The following is a 24,221-nucleotide window of genomic DNA, read 5'->3' on the forward strand; positions in this document are numbered from 1 at the left end:
ATTACTAGCGTAAATTGTAGTCCGGAGTCCATAGGCCATGTTTCGACCACTCTGAGCGCGTTTACACGAATTTATTTAGTAGAAAAAGCAATTCTAAAATGCTGTCCCCCTCTCTGCACCCTTGCTCATTTTTTGTGGTGCTTTCGTGTGACGTCACGAGGAGACGAGCTGGCAATTGGCTGCGCTACTGCACGGTTCACCGACCTTCCGATCGAGTCAGTCGGTACAGCGTTTAGACCGCCGGCCGCCGACGGGTCGTCGCAATTGGCTCACTCAATTTAAACTAAGCCACCACACGTTTGGGAATTAAAGAATGTGCCTTTCTTTACTTTGTTAGTTTGTACACTGTATCTAGCTCCAAGTCGAGTCAAGGTCGCCTCACACAAGCGCTGCACAAGCGCACATGCGACGCTTTGCTGACTTTACGCTAGTAGGAAAATTTAAGGCCACTTGAAGGCGGCAGAAGAGTCAACGAAGTCAATATTGGTACTTAGAAAATAAAATCAACTGAAACTTTTACTGTACAGCGCAAAACTAGGGAGCAGGAAGCATTTTTTTGCGCTGGGTGAACAAGCACAGTGGTCAGCAGCACGACCGCACTTCTGCGAACGCTGTTCCGTCCAAGAAATGCAATTGCTAGACGTGAGATATTGTGGAAGTTCGGGGGACGCTTACTGCACGGGCGCTATACGACAAATAGTCACCTAAAGTACTCCAAATGATAAGACGAAATAAAAGTGTAAACTGGTTATACATTATATACCTAATATATCCAGCCTCGTTAGAGCTGTTTTGTGGTCGAGTGGTCTAAGGCGCCAGGTTATCGTTTTGCAAATCGCAGCATCGAATCCCCGAGAGTGCATCGTTTTTTTTTTTTTTTTGCTAGTCGATTTTTTCGTTTTCGGCCGATGTTTTCTAAACTGAGTTTGCCGTTTTTGGGCCGTAACGTTCACTGTTCCACGAGCGAACTTGCAGAACGCGCGCAGACTGCCACTGACGCTCTAGCGAGTTCTGCTTAGCGTGCTGCTGCTTGCGGGCAGTCGGCACAGGCCTGAATCAGCACACCCTTGGCCTGGTGCGAACACGCTTTTTACGATACAGGCATGAGTGAGGCAAGCTCCGAATATGATTGAAAAGCGCATGGCATTTGAGCGTCAGCGGAGACGCGGAGGGCGTCATCCATGCGTAGGCCTCGGCTAGTGATTTCTACGATTCCAAGCCGTCCTGGGAGGCTTATCTCAGGCATTTTACAGCCGACAATATGGCAGAAGGGCGGTACGGCGATTACTGAGATATCAAAAACGCCCATCCAACGATGACGTCGGATGTCAAACATCTTTTACAGAACCGAAACCGAAACTTGTTTGAATGCTAACCTCGGACATCGTCCAATCACGGTGCCATCTCCTCGCGACGTCACAGCTTTAGTTGGTGCGGCCGCCACACACCGTGCATGGTAGTTTTTCTCCTTTCCCGCTTTATAAAATAATTAACGACTGATCAACCGGATAAACGATGAAAAGTGTGGTAATTTGAGCCAGTATACGCAGTGCAAGCAAAAACAGGAGCTTGACAAATTCACTTCAGTGTCCCTTTAACATGTCCCCATTTTTTAGCGCAAAGGAAACTGCAGACACACTTGCGGCCGAATATATGTAATTAACATGCAGCCCCCGCGCCTATACAGTTAGGAACGCTCGTCTGGCTGGTTTCTACGATAGTGAGCAAAAAAAATGTGGCCGTGGAAGACAGAAAACGACGCCTTCAAAACTGCGCCGTAAGGCTGCTGCACATGCTAGATGAAAGCCAGCACGAAAAGAAGAGAACTCCCGCTCGGGATGTTCCAGGCACAGGGGGCGGGAGCACTGCGGAGGCGGGAAATTTGACTTGCATTGGACGAAACCTCTGTTCAATTCATGAAGAGAAAAGTGAGACAGGAAGGCGAAGAGTGCGAGGGGTGGCAGCAATTAGCGGACAACGACACCCCAGCTCCTCTGGCGAATCATTGCTCTGCACTTCCGACAGCTTTCACGTTGAGTTAAACTGCTTTGATTTTTTGTTTCTTGGGGCGCTTGCATTTGCGAAACCCAGTGCGTCAATTGGCTTTCCTTCAGTGTGTTTCGGGCCCAACGATTTGGATTTCGATCTTTGACTTTAAACTTCCCAGACATTGGCTTTGGTCCAGAGAAAGCTTAGCGTTCCAACCACCTTTCATTACACCTACGATCATCATTATCGCCGAAAAAATCGGCTTTTATTCGGTGAGTTTTGGGGCAATGTCGGCATTAGCGAGGCATAGAAATATGCGGATTAAATACAGCGCTAAAAAACTAAATGATTGATTGTAGGGTTTAACGCGCCGACGCAACGCAGGCGCCGAGGCGCGCTGTAGTGGAGGGCTGCGGATTAATTTTAACCACCTGGGGATCTTGAACGTGCGCCGAAATCTCGTACACTCGGGCGTTTTTGCTTTTCGCCTCCATCAGAAAAGCGGCCGCCGTGGCCGGCATTCGAACCCGCGACCTCGTGTTAAAAAAACGAAACGAATGTAGGCGGCGAACAGAGACAATGGTGCCGGCGTCCGATGACACCACCATTTGGAAACGCATTTCACGAGAAACGTAGGAGGGCAATCGACGAGTCTTTCAAGATCCACACAACGGTAACGCGATGCGCGAGCACACACGGTGGGGATTTGTTCTAAACGGAGACAGTATACCTGAAAACATGATCGATTTCTTAGACATGAGCTATTTCCATCGAGACAAACAACTTTTTCTTTATGTTCAATAAAATGTATCATGTATTTGTTACTGTTCAAAGTGAAACGCAGTTGGCTGTCAGCGTAGTGTGTGGATTTTCTTTTGTTCGTCTTGTTTTTAGCTGCGTTCTTCTCCGAGTGTTTTGACATGTGTATTCAATGTTCAATAACTTCCGGGGTCATGGAGCGTTAGAAAGTAAGCTCGTAGAATTAAGAAGCTTCTCACAAAAACTTGAGAGAGCGGTAATACAGGCGTGTCAAGCAAGCGTAAATGGTGTTCAGAAGGCCTCGTGAAGAGCGCAGGTGCTAGCCTTCAAGTCATTGCAGCAAAAGAACACAATGAGGTGCTCGCCGCGGCAAGGTTGGGGCGTAGGCTGTAGTTTATTTTTGCGGAATATTTTACACGATATCAACGTTTTAGAAAAAGGTTTCAAAGCAGTACGCCTTAAATTATTGGATGCCATCTTGATAGGAATGATTTTTTTCCAATCACAAATCCTGGCGCAATAAAGCTGCACGTGTAACCACCATGAGATGGATAAATTGAAACATTTTTAGAGTATTCGGTTATGGTTTAGAAGAAGAGATTCTAGGACAGCTAAACATTCCTTATGGCGTAGGCGGTGGTGGTGGTGGTGATGTTTATCAACAGGTGAACCAGCCTTGCGTGGCATGCCGGCAATTGCTCCCCCGATCAACACCTTCTTGCCGCTATGGCGGGAAATCACCTGGAATCACTGAGGCTTGTATCATTTAAAAACCTGAGGATCAGGCGCAAAATGTCTCTCGTGATCCAATGGCCTTTATTTTAAATGACATCGTCCAAAGAGGCATGCGGAGTGGCTCTCCTTCTAAGTTCTTTACTCAAAGCTAACCGCTCCGTGGAATGCTCTCAGCAGGGCACCAAAAAAATGTGCCACCTCACCTGTTACACAACACGGTGTGCAAAGAGGTGAATAGATAAGGTTCAGCTTACGAAGCCACGCCGGTGACCACGCTGGCATGGTTCGATTGCGGAACAGTAAGGATGCCTCTGTCCCCTTCCTTCCCTGGTTAACCCAAGATTGGTGTTGTGGTCACCTAAGAGATCGGAAATATTCTTTAATGATGGTTTTTAACATGAGCCGTTCGTCTGGAGTCACTTTCAGGAATGAAGTACACGATGTCGCTTCAAGAGCGAACTTGTTCGCGGTTTCGTTTCCAAGCACTCATACGTGGGAAGAAACCCACTAGAAGCGAACGCTGAGTCCGTTTTCATTTCCCTGCTGAAGGAGACTTAGGGAGTGTTGGGAAGTTTCATATGCGGGAAATCCAAGCTGCAAAAGCTACATGGTGAAGGGCCTCAATAAGGCGGGATTTTTTTAAAAAAAGTGCTGCTATAGAAAAAAAGCGTGTAATTGTGTTTTCAAAATACCTGAATACCTCACTCACCCCTTCATATACCGAAATTCTTTTTGCTGATATATGTAGCCAGTAAGATTCTCTATAATGTAGCTTTACGGTTTTGTCCCTAATTAATACAGCGTAAATTAGGGCATTTCGGAGCAAGATGAGTGTTTTCAGAGATCTCCCAATATTTGCTTCATTCGTTGATACATTCAAGTGGGTCTTGTCGATAAATGTTTCTCCTACACATGCAAAAAGCAGATTTTAATGTTTCGCCTTGCGACTCCGCGCGCACCGCGAAAAGGATTTCTTGAAATTACACCTATGGCAGGCCGAAAAAGCCTAACATTAGATGAGAACACCAAGCCAAACCACTGGTTGTAAAAGTTAAAATTTCAGGAACAAATTGATAATATAAAGTAGGAGCTGAAGATGGTCTAGTTTTAAAAACAAATTACACTCCTGTGAGAGTGAGAAGTGGTAGAACAGTGTTCCACAAGGTTTTATTTTTATCTCAGGCTCGTTGAGCTATCGGACAAGTTTTGTTGATATAGGTAATCAATGCAAATGCGTAGAAGCTGTTTTTCAAGATTATCTCTTCGCAGCAATGTAATAAAGAGAATGATGTGTTTCGGAAATTGCCTGTTTCTACGGATTTCTCAATAGCTACTCAGATCATTGGTACACCCAGCTCGTCTTCGCTTATAAATGCTGCATATAAAAGTGTCCCAAAAATTTCAGGATTTTTTCCCAACGAGTTCATGAAGAGGCGAGTGTTATTCCTAACATTACACCTCTCTCAAGCTGAGATTCAGTTCAAGCTACCTCTAGGAATAGAGCTGGCGATCTGTTGGGAATTTTTGTAACCACACGGCTCTAGTAGGAGCACATGTTATTTATTAAAAACTGTGACTGATGGGTATTTTTCGCACCTACCACATAATACTTTGAATAAGTGAGCGGTTCTAAAAAATAACGAGTTCCAGCCGTTTCCCATAACCACACGCGTCCTGCAGGAGCCCGTGTATTGAGAGACGGCAGAAGTTCCTAAATGTATGCAACTCTACGGTAAACTTCCTAATTATGACAATTAAGAGATAACTCAACAAGCGTTAGAACCATTCCTGCAATAAGTACAGTAGCCCACCCGGGAATTGCTATATATTGCGTCTGGTGGTGGAGTTATATGCCTTCAGAGCGTTAGATTTAATGCTGACGAAAGAAAGCCTACACTCTAAAGACGTCCATTTACGTCGTGTAGATAATATTGTTGTTTCAGCCTCAGTGCGTAAAGGTATTTTCACCACGAATCTGCGTCCGTTGCATGTATGATTATCTTCTTTATTACAGTGTGTCACACGCTATGAGGTTTGGTTTTGTACATGCGCTGGCTTATGTGATACAATACAAACTAAGATTCCAATTTTGTGTAACGTGTAGAATTAACGGACAAATATGGTTGTTTTCGCAGGTGGTTTTAGTATAGCAGCCATCATGTGTTTGCTAGTGGTCATTGCAACATGTGTGGCTGCTGTGGCCTTCGTGGTGCCCGAATTTTACGCCGCTGAAGTGGGAGTGAAGGAGAACCCTGTTTCTGAAGCACTCCAGAGCCCTGAGCTAAGCCTTGATACTATGCAAGGAGGTGCAGTCGTTGTTCCGACCGTGGGTACCAAGACAACTACTGGTTTTGCAAAGATCTATCCTGCTCTGCCTGGCGAGGCTGCGGAAACAGCCACTGCTGCCGGGCAATTACCTGGGGCTGAACGCCAGGAGTCAAAGCAAGCCTCACAGGTTCCAAGTACACAAGTCAAGCAGGTTTCAAAAAGACGTAAGCCATTTTCGCCGAACATTAGATTGGAAGAAAAAATGATAAAAGCTGTCTTCTGTTGAACTGAAAGAAAAAGCTAATCGAATAACTTTCTTGTGTTTTTCAAGCCTCGATATTCGCACGAGCAAAATGTTATCCCTTGAGCTTCCCGGACATTTTGGACATCAACAAGGTAAGACAAGCAAATCTTTACTGTCTGCAGCTACAATTTAAGAAAGATTTCACTGCATTCTTGAATGCACCTTTATAGGTCATGCTTGCGTTTATCATAAAAAATGTGTAAAACGGAAATATTCTTTTAATTATATGACATTTCAACCATGGGTTCACGGTTGAGGCGAAAAAAGAAACATTTAGTTACAAAGCTTCAAAATCGACAATACCATTACGCATGCTACCGCATTTTTAAGCAGTTGTCTGGCTCCATTTGCAAAAGAAGGGCTTGTTTCAGCGGCCTCTTATGCTGCTATAATGATTTTGGCTTCCTGATAAAACATAGCGCAAAGCATGTCATGGGTTGAGGTGGCAGATGTCCATAATGGTCCAGAAGAGAATGTACACTACACTGAAAAAAAAAGCGCCATAAATTGGCACGCATTTTTTCAAACATAATGTTGATACAGGAATGGAGTTTTCTAAATACGGACAATATCCGTGAGACGCTTTTCGGAGGCTTCGCAAACTTTTAGCATTGTCGCAATTTAAACCCGCTCAGTGGTTAGTATGCTTTAACATTTTTTCTCAGGCAACGCACGCACGCACGCACAAAATTCTAGCACCGGTGGTGTTTAACTATTCGTGAAATATTTTTTCGTAGTGCAGTGCTTTCACGTTGAAAACAAACTGGGGGTTAGGGATACTTTTTGTTTTCTTGATTTTTCATCGGTGGGTGTCGTTTCTAATAGCCATTTAGTTTTACTTTGAGGAACTGCTTGGTTTTAAATAGTACTGTCATGAGAGTCAAGCCATCCAAAATCGCCTACTCCAAAGGCTCAAAGCCCTGCTCGAAATCACATTTTAATTATTCTCAAAGTTTGAAACCTATAACCCACAACTCCATATCTGAATAACGCCATAACTCCATAACTGAAACCCATAACTCCACAACCCAATTTTATGTTTAAAAATTCCCAAAATTAGTTTATTGTGATTTGAAGAACTTCATTTGTTGGGGAAAACACTTCATACTAACTTGTTTTGATAAGAAGAATTTAACGACGTTTCTTTACTAAGACTCATTGTATGGTTTGAGTTCACTGAAGCTTCTTCTCAATTCACTGGTGAGGTGCATAGATTTTGCAAGCAAATGTCTGGCATAAATGCATGGAACACACATTCTGCTTGTGCTGTTTGTGCCTCGCAAGCAATTTCTTTTCGAACCACCCACATGCAAACACGAATGACTTTTTAGGGCATCAGCTTGTTTTCAGTACATAATTTGGGCAAACTTTGCTTTCTTAGTTCCTTACAGGTTGGGCTTTTAGTTAAGGAATTGCATATCACACCCCGATGATGCTTGCACCTTGTGAAAGCTTTCTTCCCGAAATTTTACAGTGCCTCGAAGGCTCCGCAAGCCTATGTGTTAAAACTAAGGTAAGTTCAAAAATAGCACAAATTCAAGCTGTAGCAGAAATAGTAAAAATTCAAGCTGAAGTCATGCTTCGCATGTTACTGCTACTGTCCCTTTTTACCCTGTTGCTAAACTGTTGAAAACTATTTGTTTTGCTAAAGAAATGTTGTAGCGATGTTCTGCCGTAACAATGCTGTTAACAAATACGCTTGGAATGCAAAACACTAACTGATGACGTTGGGAATGAAGTCCTATTCGCAAACGATGAATAGCAATATCCTTTGCAAGATAGAAAATCATAGTGTGTTCTTGTACAGAACTGTCGAGTAATGTAGGCTGCTTTGTTAGGGAAATTTATAGCTTCGTCGTTATTCTGATCGAAATGCAATTATCAAGTTCAAATTCTCCGCCGCAGATTTTGTGTACCATTATTGCTTGGTGCTCTATACTTAAAAAAAAAACAGATCCGATGATAACTATCTGAGTTGATTTCCTGGCAGGGCTTTTGAAACTATTTTTTAAAATCATTGTGTTTCCAATATGTGTTTTCCTTCTTAAAAATATTATTAGTTATACATGATGCCCGTACAAGGTGGAGTTTTTTCGCGTTTCAAATTGTAAAACACGGGTGCGACACCGCAGTTAGCCAATTGAGAACAGCGTAAATTTGAAGGAAAGTGAAAACAAGATGTAAGAAAGCGAATATTTGTCTATAAAGAGTTCTGAAAGGATCAATTTTTATTTATTGAACGTTCGAGTGCTTATCAAGTAGCAGTGAGAAGTAAGATAATAATTTTTTTTTCTGATTTCTTTACCTAAGAGTCGGATTCAGTTATATACGTCCTCTTTCTCTGTGAACCAGAAGGAACTAATGACAAAGATCGCCAAATTTTTGTCAAATTTATGTTAAATGCAAAAAAAAAAAACGTTTCTTATGTTTTTTAGAAAGACTTTCGAGCAGTTCTACGGAGGATCGCCTTGGTGAGTACCGAAACACAGCGACTCGGACCTGCAAATGCTAATTTTCATGAATAAGAAAATAATTGAGGAAACAAGAAGCTCCGATTACGTTCACAATTAGATAAATGCCGCATAAGCCACTGTCACAAACAGCAGCGGTCTTGTGTAAAGAAGTGCTAAAACGAAAAAAAAAATTCAAGAAAAAACTAATATAGGTTACAGGCGCATTTTTGCATTGACAAAAGCAAATTCGTCCAACCCGACCCGACTCGATCCTCCTCTTGTTTCTATAATTCGCGGGGTAGTATCCCTTACGCAGTAATCATAACAATGCTAATCATTTGAAGCAACACTGCTGGGCAAGTCATCGTGATTGTGAGCTATGTCCAAAAATTTATTCTAAGGTATGTAACGATGAAGCCAACCTCAAAATTAACCTACAAGCAGGCGTGGGAGTCCGAATTGGAAAGCTTCCCAGCCATCTTCCAAGCAGTTAGCAGAGAAAAAATACAGAGACATAGAAAATTGGGGATACCATACAGCATTATTATTATTGTGCATGGCTAGTCACTGATTGTTCAGACCTCTGAGCCATTTCGAGTGCGTGAAGAAATACCGGACAGTCGAAGAAACGTCTGAAGTTGCCGTCTTCCTTTGGGCGCGGTGTGAGGGAGCAAGTGTTATATCGTGTAACTTCGCACCAATCTAGGGCTGCTTCATATTACGTAGCATGCGCCCGCCTGGCATCTTTTTATCTCCGAACAGTGGGAGTAGAAAACGCTTTAAAAAACTCCCAAGTTTCCGCTCTTTCGTAATCGCTTTTTTATATTCTAACACATAGATTTCTAACTCATAAGTGGAAGCGAAAATGTGCGTATCATATCCTACCGAAAAGTGCGTAAATTGCCGTGATCTTTACGATAAACAAGATGTGTGCACAAAACATGCTGGTAGTTACCAATATTTAAAGAGAGCTGCTTGCTGTAGGTGTAGAAGCGACGTTGATGCGTAAAAGGTCCGCTACCAGAAAGTAAAAAAAGGTGCGGGACCATATATTGCACTAGAATAAATTCATATGTAAGAAAAATTAATATTTTTTCAGTTAAATGATGGGAGTTTGTTCAAAGCGTTAGAACGAAATGGTGTTCTCAATGCACGTACTATTAATTCGCTACTTCACCTACCTTGTGGGGGTGGGCTAACCATATATGACTAACTTTTTGTGCACTCCGGATTTGCTTTGAAGGGTGCGCAAGAGCACTATGGAAATTGTGAAGGTGAAGCAAGCGCTCGCGTAGTGTGAAGCATATTCGCACTACTCGCACTCGCACTATTTGCACTGCTGACTCTTGCAACACTCACGCTCCAGGATTACTTTCCCGTACAGTCTCGTATTTGCATCTAAGGGTGTCTGTGAGGTAATCACGAAGGAGTACAGCAGGCCAAATTATAGAATTCTACCGCGAAAATAGTAACCGGAGATGGAGACGCCTGTAATTTCTTCCTTGCCACGCAAATTTAAATACCTTTTAAGGTAACGGTGTACAAACATCTCCTCTGCAAATGCTTTCATTTTGTTAGTCACTGCCGTGTTAGTACTCTTGTTGGCGCTTCAATTAATGTTTACGTAAAACTGTTTCTATTTTTCAGTGCTGCGTTAAGGCCATTGCCACGGCGAATTTTGGGCTGATTGTGCTGAGGGTGCTGAGAGATGTCCTTATAATAGCATTGAGAGTTGTCTTTCCAATGAGTAAGAAAAGCATGTTTCCTTCGTGTTTTTTGCGTTTTGATGCCAAAATTAGAGTGATAAAGACGAACGTAGAAATATTAGGCTTTTGTTGTAGGCTGGTTCAGAAAATCATATTTTCTCCGACAACGGCAAAGATTGCGCGGTGAAAGTTGTTAGGTTTACTTCAGACATTTTCTTTCAATAAAACGCAAATTTGCTATAGTTGGCTGGCTTACGAATCAATCGAAAAAATTACGTTCCTTTGCGTTCAGCGTAACTTTCAATAACGAGAGAATTCTTTGCATGAGATATTGTTAAAGTGAAAACTTGGTTAAAATCGGACCCATTAAAAAATAACAAAAAATATACATAGGTTACGTTGAATTCTCAAGCAGAATCAGATTATTGTCTGCGACTCATTTTTTGGAGCTCAATTAAGGTAACATGTGTTACAAATTAAACACATTCCTCGTATTTCTTGCATAATTGGGCATAAAACTAACAAGAAATGTTTCAACATGAATAAACCGCGTGAAGAAACTTAAGCAAAAAGTACCCTTCCTAAAAATTGCGAGGCCAGCTTCAAAAACAGGATGTTTCAGTAGAAAATTTCTACTGCAGCGTTTTTGCTTTGAGAAAGAAGTGGTTGATTCGTGACGCACAAAATTACACCAGAATTTGCCTGTCTTCAAGGCGCAATACTGAGACCATGTCTCGGCCGCGAGAAACACATTAAGAATCAGTTCTATGTAACCTATTTTATACGGATGCCCCCCACCAGATTGCTGTAGTGTAAGTAGCTAGTGGGCTGATGGTAAAAAGTTAGTGTTGCTTAGGTTTCAGCTTCTTACATAGCTTTACGCTGCTAAAATATTTGAAGACCTTAAGAATTCCGTGACGGCCATGAACTGTCAATACAATTATATTTTTATAACTTCTAATAATATCATTTTATTGCCTACTGCTTTATGAAACCGAAATCATTTTGTAGCTTTAACCTGCGCAGAATCGGTATCAAAAGAATTTTTCTTGTTCTGTATGAAAGACAGCTTGGCTTGTTTAGTACTTTAAGTGCGACAACATAACGAGTGTTAAAGAAATAACATAGACTTGTGCGTTGTTAAAAAAACAAGATCGTGTGACAAGGAAGTAAGAAAGCTGTTCTGAGAGCACTGGCGTAGAAAACATTTGCACCCGAAAGCTTCATATAAGCTTCATTATAACATGAAGAGCAGATAACTATAAGTGATTAAAATACTTATCGAAAACCACGGAATTACATGTAAGCCCCAAAAGACAGTATAGAGAAAATTAGACCATAACAGTACCGTGCAACTGTATTCAAGTATTCTTTTTTTTTCATCTAATATCAACGACTGGATCATGCTCCAAAATGAACTTGTGTGATCAATAATTGTATCGACTGCCATGAAACGTGTTTCCTGAACGAACTGGTTGCTGTGGTCCGTATTATTTGGTATTATGTTCTGACCTGTTAAGAAGACGCACCTGTATTCCCATCCTATAGCTTCTTTTTGTATGTTTACTCGTTGTTATTTAGAATAACAACGAGTAAACTCTTTAGAATAAGGCCCACCGGGGGCAAAAGGGTATTTGAAATAAATACCTAAAAATCAGCGGCCTTTTTCTAATAGAGAGATGGTTAAAACGCGAAGCTTCCTCTCATGCAACCTAAGTGAAAGCCAATGTCCAAAATTCGAACTGCTTGGACCTTGTCAAAAGGCGCAAGCTTGATAACACAAGAAACCCAGGCTCTATTTCGAACATAAGAAGCGTTTTCGTTTCTTTTGAGACGCTTGATGTGTCCATGAGGAAACCATGGAGGAAAGAAAAACTTAGGGAAGGTCCTTACGTCATCTCTACTGAAGCCGGAGACTCCATTTTCGGAGGTTGCCCGTATTTGCTTTTATTTTGCGTTCTCGTGCCACCTCCATTGCCTTCGCTGTCTCTTTTGTCGTCTGCTTCGTCTCCGCCTTCCGACCATTGTCTACCGGCAGGGCCGCGCAGTGACGTGGGGCCTCGGTGGGTGGGCCATCGGCGCCCTTGCTAGGACGCTGTCGCCAGTGGCCTCCCATGGGAGGTAAAAAAATCACGTGGTTTTCTCTAAACTTCTCCGAATGCGGCGGGAGCCACTCCGGGGGCCAGGTGTAGCCGGGGGCCACAGGAGCCTCTCCTAAGCTTTCTTTCCTCCATGGTGGAAATCCATCATCGTCATGTGAATTTTCGCGTACGGTCCATATCAGCGAAGCAAATAAATATTGCTTTAATAAATAAATAAATAAATAAATAAATAAATAAATAAATAAATAAATAAATAAATAAATAAATAACCTCTTTTACAATAGATGCCTTGTATAGCTTTTGTTGTTCTTCCGTCGGAACATGCTGTGGTCAATTCACTACACCGCTAAGGGTAGGAGGAAAAGCCCCGGGGTTGATAAAAATGAAGAAAGGAACGTATGACGTGGTTATCAATAAACATAACTTTTATTTCCACTCAAACATAGGTATATCAACCCGATACATTGAGTGGGTCGTAAAATGAAACAATATGTTGAGCTCTCAACGATCTCCATGGCTGCAACATGCAAGTCTTTTATGAGAATCGCGCATAAGAAGTGTTCAAGGATGCATGCAGAATCGTTAGTTTGTCTATACATTGTGTTCTCTCCTTTAGCCAGTGGGAAACTCCTTCCACTTCTGATAAAAATGAGGAGGCGCTTCAGGAAGCAGGAAAATCAAGCGACTATAATCTTCACTTCAAGGCCTTGCAACGAGACTGTAGACATTTATTTTCCGGACTTCCTCGGCGTTGCCGACGTAAGCCATTTTCACCTCCCTTGTTGTTTTAACCCGTATACGAGCATATCACAAACTGTCCAACAGAAGACGTGAATTATGCTTTTTAAAAGAAAATGTACATGCTTAACATTGCAGCCAGAAATTGCACACTGAAACGGGAACTTTATATAACTTGCCAAGAACTCTAGCAAATAAAAAAGGAATGTTATCATGAACTTTGGTAACCTAATAACATCTGCGCAAGTTTGGCAAACGAGTACTTTGTGACTGAGCATATGAAACGTGATTGGAATGTAGGGTGTAACGCGCTGACGCAATGCCGGCGATGAGGCGCGCCGTAGTGGAGGGCTGCGGATTAATTTTGACCACCTGGGGATCTTTAACTTTCGTCGAAATCTGGTACACACGGGCGTTTTTGGCTTTCGCCTCCATCAGAAAAGCGGCCGCCGCGGCCGGGATTCGAACCCACGTCCTCGTACTCGGCAGCACAACGCCTTAGCCACTGAGCCGCTGCGGCGGGTAGCATACGAAACTGCCTCAGCACGAGAGAGTTTCAGATGTTCAGCTTATTGAGGTGCAAGGAGAAAGGTTAAGCTTTATTTGAAAATACAACCGAAAATGTGAATGAAATTTAGTAATCGTGGCTACCGTTTTGTTGAGCTTGAAGGAACTTGCCGCGCAAATTGCTTCAGCACTACTCTTATGGATTGTTGTCACGAATCCCCAGTGCTGTTTTAGAAGAGTACCTTGAACGGTGGAGAGTTTTTGAGCGGATAATATTCCTTTGTGAGCTGTCGTGATATTTTAAGGCGCATGGCTTACGTGTCTCAACAAATGCGAAGAGGGACCGTACCCAAGGTCGTTGTCATTGGCCTAAACCCGAGTGGTATTAAAGTGGCCACCGCTGTAAATCGAAAATAAACGGTGGTCGTGTGGAATTTGGACTTGGGTACCCTGGGCAGCAGCGGCGTGCTAACCACGGCGCCAACCCGCTACACTACCGGAAGGGAACAAGAATGAGCTTGATGCGTGCCGTGACAAATGCACGTGGCGGCACGGAAAGTCATGCGAAACTAGGGCGTGAAATGGGACCAGTATGCCTGTTTGAGCAACTAGCCTTTAAAGACTACCAGACGAAGCGAGAAAAGAGACTGGAAGACTATGCAGCAGGAAAGAAGTCCATAATATTCGCTAGTCTTTCGCATTCAAATTGCGGAAGAAGCCTAAAACTTTCGTCGGGTGATGATGGCGCTTTCCCGGCTCTGATTTGGGTCCCAGGTCCAACTCCGCCGCCGGGCTACCGTGTTTACTGTCGGGCTGTTCCCTGCTGATCGAATTTATTGGGCGCAGGTGCACATTTGCATGTCCATGGGGTTTTCTCACTCCACGAGGTCCAACACGCGCGCTTCATCAAGCGGTTTTGAACGGAGTTTTGTTCCGCGCGCATGGCGGGCATGTCCGCGCAAGGGTCACTCGATGTTGAGACAAATTTATGCGTGATCCATCCAGTTTACTCGCTGCATCTCTATCAGTCGCTGTATCAGAAGCAGCAGCGGCAACGGCAACAGGACATACTGTTGTTGCTGCATGAAACAGCCTGGCAGTAGCTTGTGCTGGAGCTCTCGGAGCAGAGGGTTCTTTGCCTTTGTCAATTCCTCATTTATAAAAGCGGAGCTGTCGTACTGCGAGACTTTTCGCAAGTCTGTTAAACATATACTGGTTCGCAGTAGAAAAAAGTCTAGCGTACGTGAGAAATTTCACCCGCAATGTCGGTTGGTCTTCAGCTTCTGTTGAATCAGTGGGGCAGCAGCATGGATAGTTATTCTGGATAAAGTAGCGGCAGTCAGCGTAATATCGAGGTTTACCTACAACCTTGGTTATACTGATGTCAACTATACATAGTCGACATTGGCAAAGGCTCGGCTGCAATTCTAGCCAAAAGAAACTCTTTGGGAAAGAATACGTTATAAGATCCTGTGCAACGTTTTTGCACCGTGCTTTAAATGAAAATATTGTACGCGATAGTATTTGTTGCGTAGAGCTGAGCAAGATTGGCAGCCGCATGGTAACAGCAATTTCCTTTCACCACATTCTCCCACCTCGGTACGGCGTCGGTGATTTAAAAAATACATACCTCGAAGAAACTGCCGTTCTCACTGCAGGCATTGATCTGGGACGGCCGTCATACCTACTTTTCCACCTGTTCGGCTTGTAAACCATCCCCAGAAGGCTTCTGCAACAAGCGGGGCTTCAGTTGTGGTGACAATGCTGCAGCCATTGAAGATGTTGCATCAATTAGTGCTTTCTCCAGTGGAAAAATATTCTGTTTTCGCGGAAGAATGACGGCGGTTCCACGCAGAGATGAACGTGTTACGTTCTTCGGGTATCGTATACCCTGGCGGCCAGCATGGCCAGCGAGTTCAGGAAAGAGGCGTCTGCACGCAGCGAAATCGAGACCCGAAGTATGTTTATTTGTAAGGCACGCACTCTCGTTCCCGGCTGCGCGCCCTCTCTCCAGTGATGGGTTACGTACTACCAATTTCCCCTCTTCGGAGGCGTTGTGCTTGAACGCAGGCTCAAAGTTGTCGGCGAAACTAGACTTTGGAAGTACAGTAAAACCTCGTTACAAGAGGCACTCAAGGTACCCAGGAAACGTGTCTCTTGTAACCCAGGTCTCTTGTATGCAATTTGCTAACATGGTAAGCCTAGGAAAACCGACCAAACCGCCTTCATTCAAATGTCTCTTACAGCCAAGTGTCTCTTGTAGCAGTGTCTCTTGTGACGAGGTTTCACTGTAAAGCGTTGCGCTGACGTCACGCAGCGTTCCGCTGCGCGTGTGCACGAGGGAGAGGTTCAGGAATTCTGGCTCTGGCCCACGTGGCTGGATGAGTTGTGCGCTAGAGTTGTCGGCCGCGGTGTCTTGTACGCCCGGGCTGGATGTTTTTGTTGGCGTCATTTGTGTCAGATGCGTTCGGTTTCCCCCTGATAAGCCTCACGCCCGCTTCAGCTAGTCGGTTGCTCTGTGGGTACCGTGGGGTTGAAGTGATGTGGCGGAAATTGTACTGGCGAGGAAATTCCGCAAAAGCTGACGAGTACGTGCACACCAATTCGAACCCATTGCCGGAGATAACGTTCTTAGGAATGCTACGTCTTGCGAACACCGACTTGCAATGTGCGGTGACACCGTCAGACGACAGGGATTCGAGGTGCGCCATATCTGGGGGTCTATTCGTTTCACCTGCGCCACGTGAACCATTTCAGGCGGTGTGTCACTTCGCCGGTCGTTTCAGTGGTGCAGCTCGCGGCACCTGAGCCGCGCCGTTCGATTCACCGGTGGTGCCGACGGGTGCAAAACGAGTTCACTGCTTTGCCTGCATTCCTTGCCGAGGAGGTGCAGAAGCAGACGAAAAACGTGCAGGGCTGGTTCCAACGATGGCGGAACCCAATTTGCACCGCTGTGAACTGGTTGAAGAGGCGCAGGCTGAATCGAATAGACCCTGGGTGTCTGGAATAGTATGTTCATTCACAAGGGCCGCATCCTCGTTCCCGGCGGCGCTACCTTTCTCCGGTAGCAGGATACGTACTATACAGAAACCAAAGTCAGAAGAGCCAGCTAAATGAGTATCGTTGATTTTACCAGGGCCTCTGGGATAGATATGCGGACAGTTGGTTATGACATTTTCTATGGTGCCATACTCACTTGGGGTTGGTAATATGGTAACTAGTATTATGGCATGGAAGCAATGAGCTGCTGGAGATTTTAAAAACTTAATATAAACTTGCGGAAGTCTGTGCCATTGGGGCCTTTCTGTGGACTCTGTGTTCTCGAATGACTTCTGCTATTGCTACCGGATTTGTCGCCCGCTTTTACCAGCATTGCCAATCAGTGCATGTGGTATGATGTTGTTCTGTCTTTAGTCATATGCTTAGTGTTTTCATACCAATATCTTCGGTTGGTACCGTGTAGTGGACGTTTGGCGACTTTTAACACAATTACGCGGCATAAGACCTACCTTTTCAAACCACCACAAGCATATGTGGGTTCGTCTGGTAAGGGTAGCGGCTCCGTTTACCGTTGTTAACCTGTGCTAAAATTTGCTGCATCAAATGCGGCATGTAAACGGAAAAGAAAAGTTTATGATAGTCGCGCACAAAGCCTTCACCTGCAATACATTAAAAAAGCTCTGATAATTCCCAAGGCTTACGTAGGAGGATAGAAATTGCTTTGTTACGGCAGATTTGCTTGCTTGTTTTAAGTTGAATCACACGCAAATTTAATTCTTGAAAAAAAAAAGACGCACATTTAGGCATGATCAATATTTATTATCATTGTTTACTATAAGACTGAGAGAGCGCCAATGATTACTGAAAAGGCTAGCGATGCGTGCGGAGGTTGCTAATGCAGGCTGAAGGGAACAACGTGGAAATTAAAAAGATGTTCTCCTGGAGTAAGACACCACGCTCCGGTGAAATGTACAAACAAGGTATTTTTGCGTATTCATCTCATCATTACGAACATTCTGTAAATTGCAACGACGGGAAATTTTATTGATTGGTTTACCTATTTGGACGACCATTTAACAGCTAAAAAGCTGGCTTGGTAATTAGTCCATGCCGTTATGGGATAATTGTTTTTTTTTAGAGAAACTAACCCTTCATGCTGAAACGCATTTGTCAAATTAAGGGCAATCTTGCGCAAAAAAGTGCAAAGTACTGTAAACGATACCTTGAACCCACTCCTTAAAGTCAGTAAAAATAGCCATGTGAAATGCTGCGTAATACGAATTGTAAAATAAAAAAATCCCCTCTTGTCCAGATGAAGATGAGGTGGAGGAATAGACGTTTATTTGGTAAATTTAGAGAAGATGGGTGGCCGCTTTCGTCCAGGTTGCCGCTTACTCTCGCTGCTTGGGTGGCCCGCTGAATCAGGTCTTGCGGCCGTGCAGGTCCGAGCTGTTCGGCGCGCATTCCCAATGCTGGAGTGCAGATGAGTAAAAATAAATTTACGCGTACCAAATTTGCTGGAAGCTAAAATAAAGTAGTAGTACTCAAATACTTTGTTGGAAAAGGGAAAGCCAGTTGGCCAGAAGCGGGAAAAGGGAATACCAGGGAGGGGGAATAAACATTTCTTAAATCTCCAAGGGTCGTGTAGGCAGCTTCCAACGGAGGAAATAATGGTCCAGTTCGAGGTACCGAGCGGGTTGTAGATCCTGCTTACAGTACCCATGCCAGACCCGACTTGCGTTTAAATATCGATAAATGACATAATGACTAACTAATTCGAATTATTCCAGTGTATTCGACCTGAAAACTTCATGTGCACGCACAGTGGAGACATAGACGTGAGTACTGGTTTAGATCAAACAATCAGCTAAGCCAATTTTCTCTAAACTAACAGCGCTTCACTTTTTGTTTTCATGAAGCTGTTGCCTACCCAAGCACTTACTTCACTCCTGCTCACTGCCGTGGTAAGTGCTTTATTTGATTTTCATGCTGGGGCAAGACAATGAGGAAATTCATAGCAACGGGGTCTCAACAAGTGAAAGGGCTGTATGAGAACATGCGACATACTAGCGCTAACATTTGGTCCTATTAGAAAAGTATGCCTCAAATGTAGGCGAACTCGCTAAGCCACCAGCCAAGTTAAGGCAAAAAAGTCTCACGATATATGTCTACCGATATTTTGTAGCGTGAGGTACACTGGCCGAGGTTGTGCAGTTTCGCGTGGCTCCTGGAGAGACGTGCTACGCATGCGCGAGGAGCACTGACGTTACATGGCGCACAGCTGGCACGTCGGAACTACAGTGTACTAGAAAATTCTAGTACACTGTACCCGAGCCGCCGCCACCACCACCACTGGATTGAATTGGATTGGATCGGAGTGAATTGAATTAAATTGGATTGGATTGGATTAAAAATCGTTTGAGCAGCGGAAAGCATGGTAATCAGCCAATCCTAGACAACCAGGAAAGCTAAGAACAATCAGCTGAACCTTAGCTCACACTACGTATATCCCGGCATAGCCGAGCTAAGCCCCTGCTAATTTTTTTCTCCTGCATTTAGGGGTAAATTACATCCGGGCTTAAACGGGGAACACGCGTCGTAGGGGCAAAAAACAAGCGTGATGGCAGCTAACACAATGGTTGCGGTAAAAATGAACGAGTTTTATAAACAATCCAAAAGGTATTTCGATTACTGTGGCTCCAACTACGCATTGTATAGCTGCAGTCATTTATTTATCGCCGTTTTGCGCGAACAATACTTGCCGTTCCTTACAGGGTAACTCAAAGGAAGACTTTCGCCATGAGATATGAGCCATGCACATGTACGCTATAGCTGACCCGGGACACCACGTTTTGATGACCCCGTTTCAGTGCACAATAATATATATATATTACCAGCTGGTATATAATTATATATATACCAGCATATATATTACCCTTGTCATTCATCGGCCTATTATTTCATTTGTTAGGGGTTTCTACTAGGAATACACATTGTAAATAATTAGGCAACACCTTTGCTCCAACAGCGTCCTTTCTAGTCTTGAAGGAGCCATGAAGACAAGAGAAAAAATTGGTTTACTAGAAAGACTGCTTTCTCATGATCACAGTAATACAAATTTTATCGCAAACTTTACACAAATATCACTAGAGAGGTTGGCCCTTCAAAAAACAAGATAAACTACACAAAATGGACCGGGCAGGTGATGACCATGAACCAACTAGTCCAGCAGAAAGTTTTATTAAGCCATTTTTTCACACAAATAATCAGGATATACCGAAGACATATAAAGCGGTGGCACCTCCCCGACCGCTTTCTGACAATTTATCTATTAGGTCACAGAATCTTGGTTGTTTTTCTGGGGGCAGGCAACAAACATGGCTGAGCAAATGTAGTGGGTCTTCCGGTTCCGGTTATTGCATTACTTGAATTAGAGCGTGCTGTTGACACTCTGATAATATGTTATGGCTGTCTTGTATTACGTCATTCGTGTCCATATTACGTCACTGTGGTGTGAAATGTGAGAGATTTTCAATATTTCTTGTATGGTACGGTTTAAAATGTTAATTCGTGGCTGGTATCACGCTGGGTAAGTTACCAAGGGCTTGTACTTCCAAAATGAACAAATTTTTATTTTCTCTTCATGGCCCCTTTCAAAACTGCGTGTCCTACAGGGTCTAAACGGCAGGGAGGAAACATGATATTTGGTTTTGTTGGACGATTACGGGAATATTTCTGCCATTTTCTTCTCCAATGGTCATAAAGGTGGCACGGCACAGCCATAATTTTTTAATTATTAGCAAGAGGCCATTGCTCAACACCAAAAAGACGGAGAAAGTTGTAGGAGTTAGAAACTACGTAATGATGAGCAATATGGTCTGGTACGCCATATCTTGAAAAGTTTGCGCCATATTAGGAAAGGTTTGAACGCATCTGGGAAACGACGTTTTCTTAACAGTTGTATGTAGACCGACCGAATTTTCACAAAACCTCTACGATAAAAGGTGGACTTATATTTGAACAAATCAACATTTGTGACGTGCATGGTATATCGATGTATTGATGGGAACCAAGCATAGAGCATTTTTTGGACCTAAACGTTAGTGACGGAATCAGCGGCGGCATAAGTTTTGAGCACCAGTCCGATTGTGGACATAAAGCTAAAGGGCTATAATATAAAATAAAAGCCCAACCCGTACCACGTACGTATCACGGGTGACGCCAATTAAAAATAAACAAACTGGACCGAGGTCAACTAGAGTTTTGAAGAGAAGGAAATACCCACCGAAGTGGAAAATAAAAGGGAAAAATGCTACACAGCGACACCACAGCCAGGAGAGCGGGCCCGGGGAGACTCCCCTGATATCCCCTGGGACGGTAGCAGGAAAGGTTGGGATGAGGGATGCGGATGGTGGTAATAGGGAATGGGTTATGGGAAAGTGGGTGGTAATGGGGACAGCGAGGATTTTGTTCTAATCCTTAGATTTCTGACTACTAAAATAGGCCTGAAAACTCAGGATGGGCGTCAGACGGGGGCTGGTTGTGAAAGGGGTCCAGAGATTAGGTGTCGTCACTCCGTCGCAGGTTCTCCCTGTTCTTCGATGTCGGAGCTCAGATCGTTGGAACCTATAGTGGGGTCCGCTGAATTCCGATTGTGGACAGAAAGAAGCATTCATTTTGCTTTAAGCCTATGCGTCAGTGGAGCAGGATTTTCATGTGGGCGTAACGTACGCACCTTTTTTGTGTGCCACATCTGTGCACATGCCCACCAAAAGCTCTGATGGTAACAAAGCTTTACCGGCCATATACAAACTGTAACGAACGTGGAGGAAGAGGGCCGAGAATACGACTGGCTTTAATGATATTACACGTCTATGTCCGATTGAGGACACTGTTTCCAGCCCTAAAATGAATTGATTACAAACAGCTGTTTACAGACTTATCAATCTATGGCTGCGAGCTTGGGAACATCGTGTTGTTTGTAGTGTACCGAGTGTAATTGTACAATTCTGAGTTAGATTAAGTGGTTTACCCACTATTAGGAGTAAACTTGTTTACTTTGTAACACCTTAAGCAATACTACTTGCTGTTTTTCAGAATGAAGATCTGGAGTGTTCGCTTTACTTTTTTGCATACTATTATGGCCTCAACGTTTTCGCATGCCAAACTACAGAACTACTTGATTGGCAAAATGTCAAGTTTCGATGAATGTGTTGCCGGAGCGCCCTTTGACGAAACCTTGCACGCCTCAAGAGTGCTAATTGTACATTTGGTGGTACATGTTTGCAGTGCATCCTGAAGAAACTGCCATTTTTCAAACCATTCACCATAATTTGGCAGCTGATATGTTCTGCTTTCGACTTTGTACACATGACCATCGGAAAGACGCCAAATACATTTTTCTACGCTTTCTCGGAGATGGGTCAGCTAATCTTCCAATGTAAGTCCACATTTTAGGCTTTATAGGAATATAAATTGTGTAAGAAATATTGAGCAAATTATGTTTCCAGTATTAAAGCATGGGTTGTGCTAACAGCACAATTAAATGCCTTTGCTCAAACCGCAATGATGTGCATAGCCGTATCGTAAAAATCTGAGCCACAGTTTAAAATCTTGTTAAGATTCAACTGGACAGAACACTGGTTATGCAAAAAGGCGACAATGTTTTACCCGCGCGTCTTGTATACAACTGATTTATTTCCGGCACCCTGAATAACAACGCTAGAGGTACGGTAAACAGTTTTGATGCCAAATGGGCAAGACGGAGTTGTTTTCCGCAGTTAATAGCACCCCGTATCATGGTGCTATCTCATGAACGATTAATCTAGAAAATGGAAGTGATTCAATTCAAAGCATATTTTTCACTGTCGAGGCTGTGCAGCGCCTTAGTTCACAACGGGATTGAGTTTAAGTCCTACACAGGCTTGATAAACGGATGTTTAAAATAATGGCAACAATAGGTAAATAACCTCATAACACCACGGCAATGTTCGGTAGGATAAGTAGTGCCAGATTTTCATGACATGTAAAAGTCACATCCAATAATATTTCTTCTGTTCGAAATTGCTTACACCCTTAACAGTAATTTTCGTGTATAACTAACACTCGTACACGCCAGCCAAAAACAAAAGAAAACAACCCTTTTAATGAGTGCTTTCTTAAGATTTCTTAACGTGGAAGAATGTTAGCTATACTACACGCCATTTAAAATGATGTTCTTGTATTCTGGCTGGGGTGTAAGGGTGATATAGACCGTGGGAATTCCTCTCAAAGAGGTAAATTATTTTACATTGCAGCGACAGCGTGGAATGGCGCTGCTTTGTTTTGTGCTGGAAGAGATTTGCGCCGTTGACACTTGAGAAGGATAAAAGCGTAGAGGTTCCAAACAGAAAGCGGTCTCAGATTATGTATGTGTGAGATGTAGCAGCGGAAAAGACTAAACCAATCAAGGGGGAACAAAAGATTAAGAAATTTGCATAAAAAGCGAGAAACTGTAAATTGTCACACAAGATTTGACATGAAGTCGGATTAAACGCTAAAAAGCGCTATAAATGCTATGTTGCGGCCTGAGAGTTTTACTATTTAAAGGCCAAAAAATAGTAATCTAAAGCCCGTAACATTTATAACGACATAAAAAACACCGGCACCTTAAAAAAGAACACAGAAAAAACAACACGGAACAAGAACAGAACGAGACAAAACACGTGTCGTTAGAACACCAAGTGAGGAAATGGTATGCTACAAAGGAGATCTCGAAAAAACAGCCCTGCGATAGGACAACTCCGCAACAAAACAGCACCGAGACAAAGCAGCGCGGACAAAGCAGACAAAGCAGGCTTGTATGACATGCCACTACGTGTCATACAAGTAAATCTTCGAAACGGCACGGTAGGAGGCGGCGTTTCTCACCGACTGTATTTGGTGAATAAACAACGCCGCCGCAGATTAGTTTCTTAGGGAAGACATGCAAACTAGAGGGTAGATAACAGGAATTATTCATCTTCAGCTTCCCTCAGGATGGCTTTTATCAAATCTTAACGTCGAAGAATTTTCACGAAATAAATAATTTTCAGCTCCTTTTGTCTTCCAGTCATTCTTTCCTAGCTTCACTGATGGACTAGAAATCACGTTACTAATGTAGTTTGAAGAACACGCCAGTGATTGAGAAATGCATAGTGAAGTGTATATTTGGCATGAAAAGTTTCTATGCCATTTTTAATTCCAGGTGTTCGCAAACTCCAGGCAGACTGCGTGTATCCAGTGTCACAAATGTTTTTCAACGATGCACCGTAGAACGCCCTGCCTCATTACAAGGCCGTAGTCATCGCCGTCATCAGGGAGTCTTAGAAGAGAGTTACTTCATCATTCATTCAATGCGGGACACCTCCCATGGGCGCTGCCTTGCGGGTAGTTCATGAGAGGGCATAATCGGGCCTAAGGCGCGTAGATTGAACCTGAAAATGCAAACATGGCACGGTGCTTTCCCTTGGGAGCTGCTTTGCATAAGATTCAACAAGCTAAGGTACATTGCCTGGCCATTTGGTGCGTGAGCTTTGGAATGCAATAGAAGACCAGGGGCCGTCAGTGTTTTCACCTGTGTGTGCAGAGTTCTGGGTTACTAGTTTCTACACTCGAAGACGCTTTATGCAACCGCAAACCA

General features: G+C 43.4%; 1 protein-coding gene across 2 annotated transcripts in view; it reads left to right on the plus strand.

Moving 5' to 3' along the window:
- LOC144138190 (uncharacterized) overlaps window positions 1–24,221 on the plus strand; it is a 30,667-nt gene that overhangs the window by 5,945 nt on the left and 501 nt on the right. For both annotated transcript variants that reach the window (XM_077670359.1, XM_077670358.1), the window contains exons 2-10: window positions 5,619–5,975; window positions 6,083–6,147; window positions 7,530–7,568; window positions 8,491–8,526; window positions 10,156–10,255; window positions 12,933–13,075; window positions 18,352–18,399; window positions 18,481–18,525; window positions 21,851–22,001. In XM_077670359.1, coding sequence (XP_077526485.1) covers window positions 5,642–5,975; window positions 6,083–6,147; window positions 7,530–7,568; window positions 8,491–8,526; window positions 10,156–10,255; window positions 12,933–13,075; window positions 18,352–18,399; window positions 18,481–18,525; window positions 21,851–22,001 — 961 coding nt within the window. In that variant the 5' untranslated portion in view covers window positions 5,619–5,641. The remainder of the gene's footprint in view (window positions 1–5,618; window positions 5,976–6,082; window positions 6,148–7,529; window positions 7,569–8,490; window positions 8,527–10,155; window positions 10,256–12,932; window positions 13,076–18,351; window positions 18,400–18,480; window positions 18,526–21,850; window positions 22,002–24,221) is intronic.

The sequence above is a fragment of the Haemaphysalis longicornis genome, unplaced genomic scaffold, assembly GCF_048455015.1.
Source record: "Haemaphysalis longicornis isolate Haplotype H1 unplaced genomic scaffold, Haemaphysalis longicornis Haplotype H1 scaffold_5, whole genome shotgun sequence".
NCBI classification, from domain to species: Eukaryota; Metazoa; Arthropoda; class Arachnida; order Ixodida; family Ixodidae; genus Haemaphysalis; species Haemaphysalis longicornis.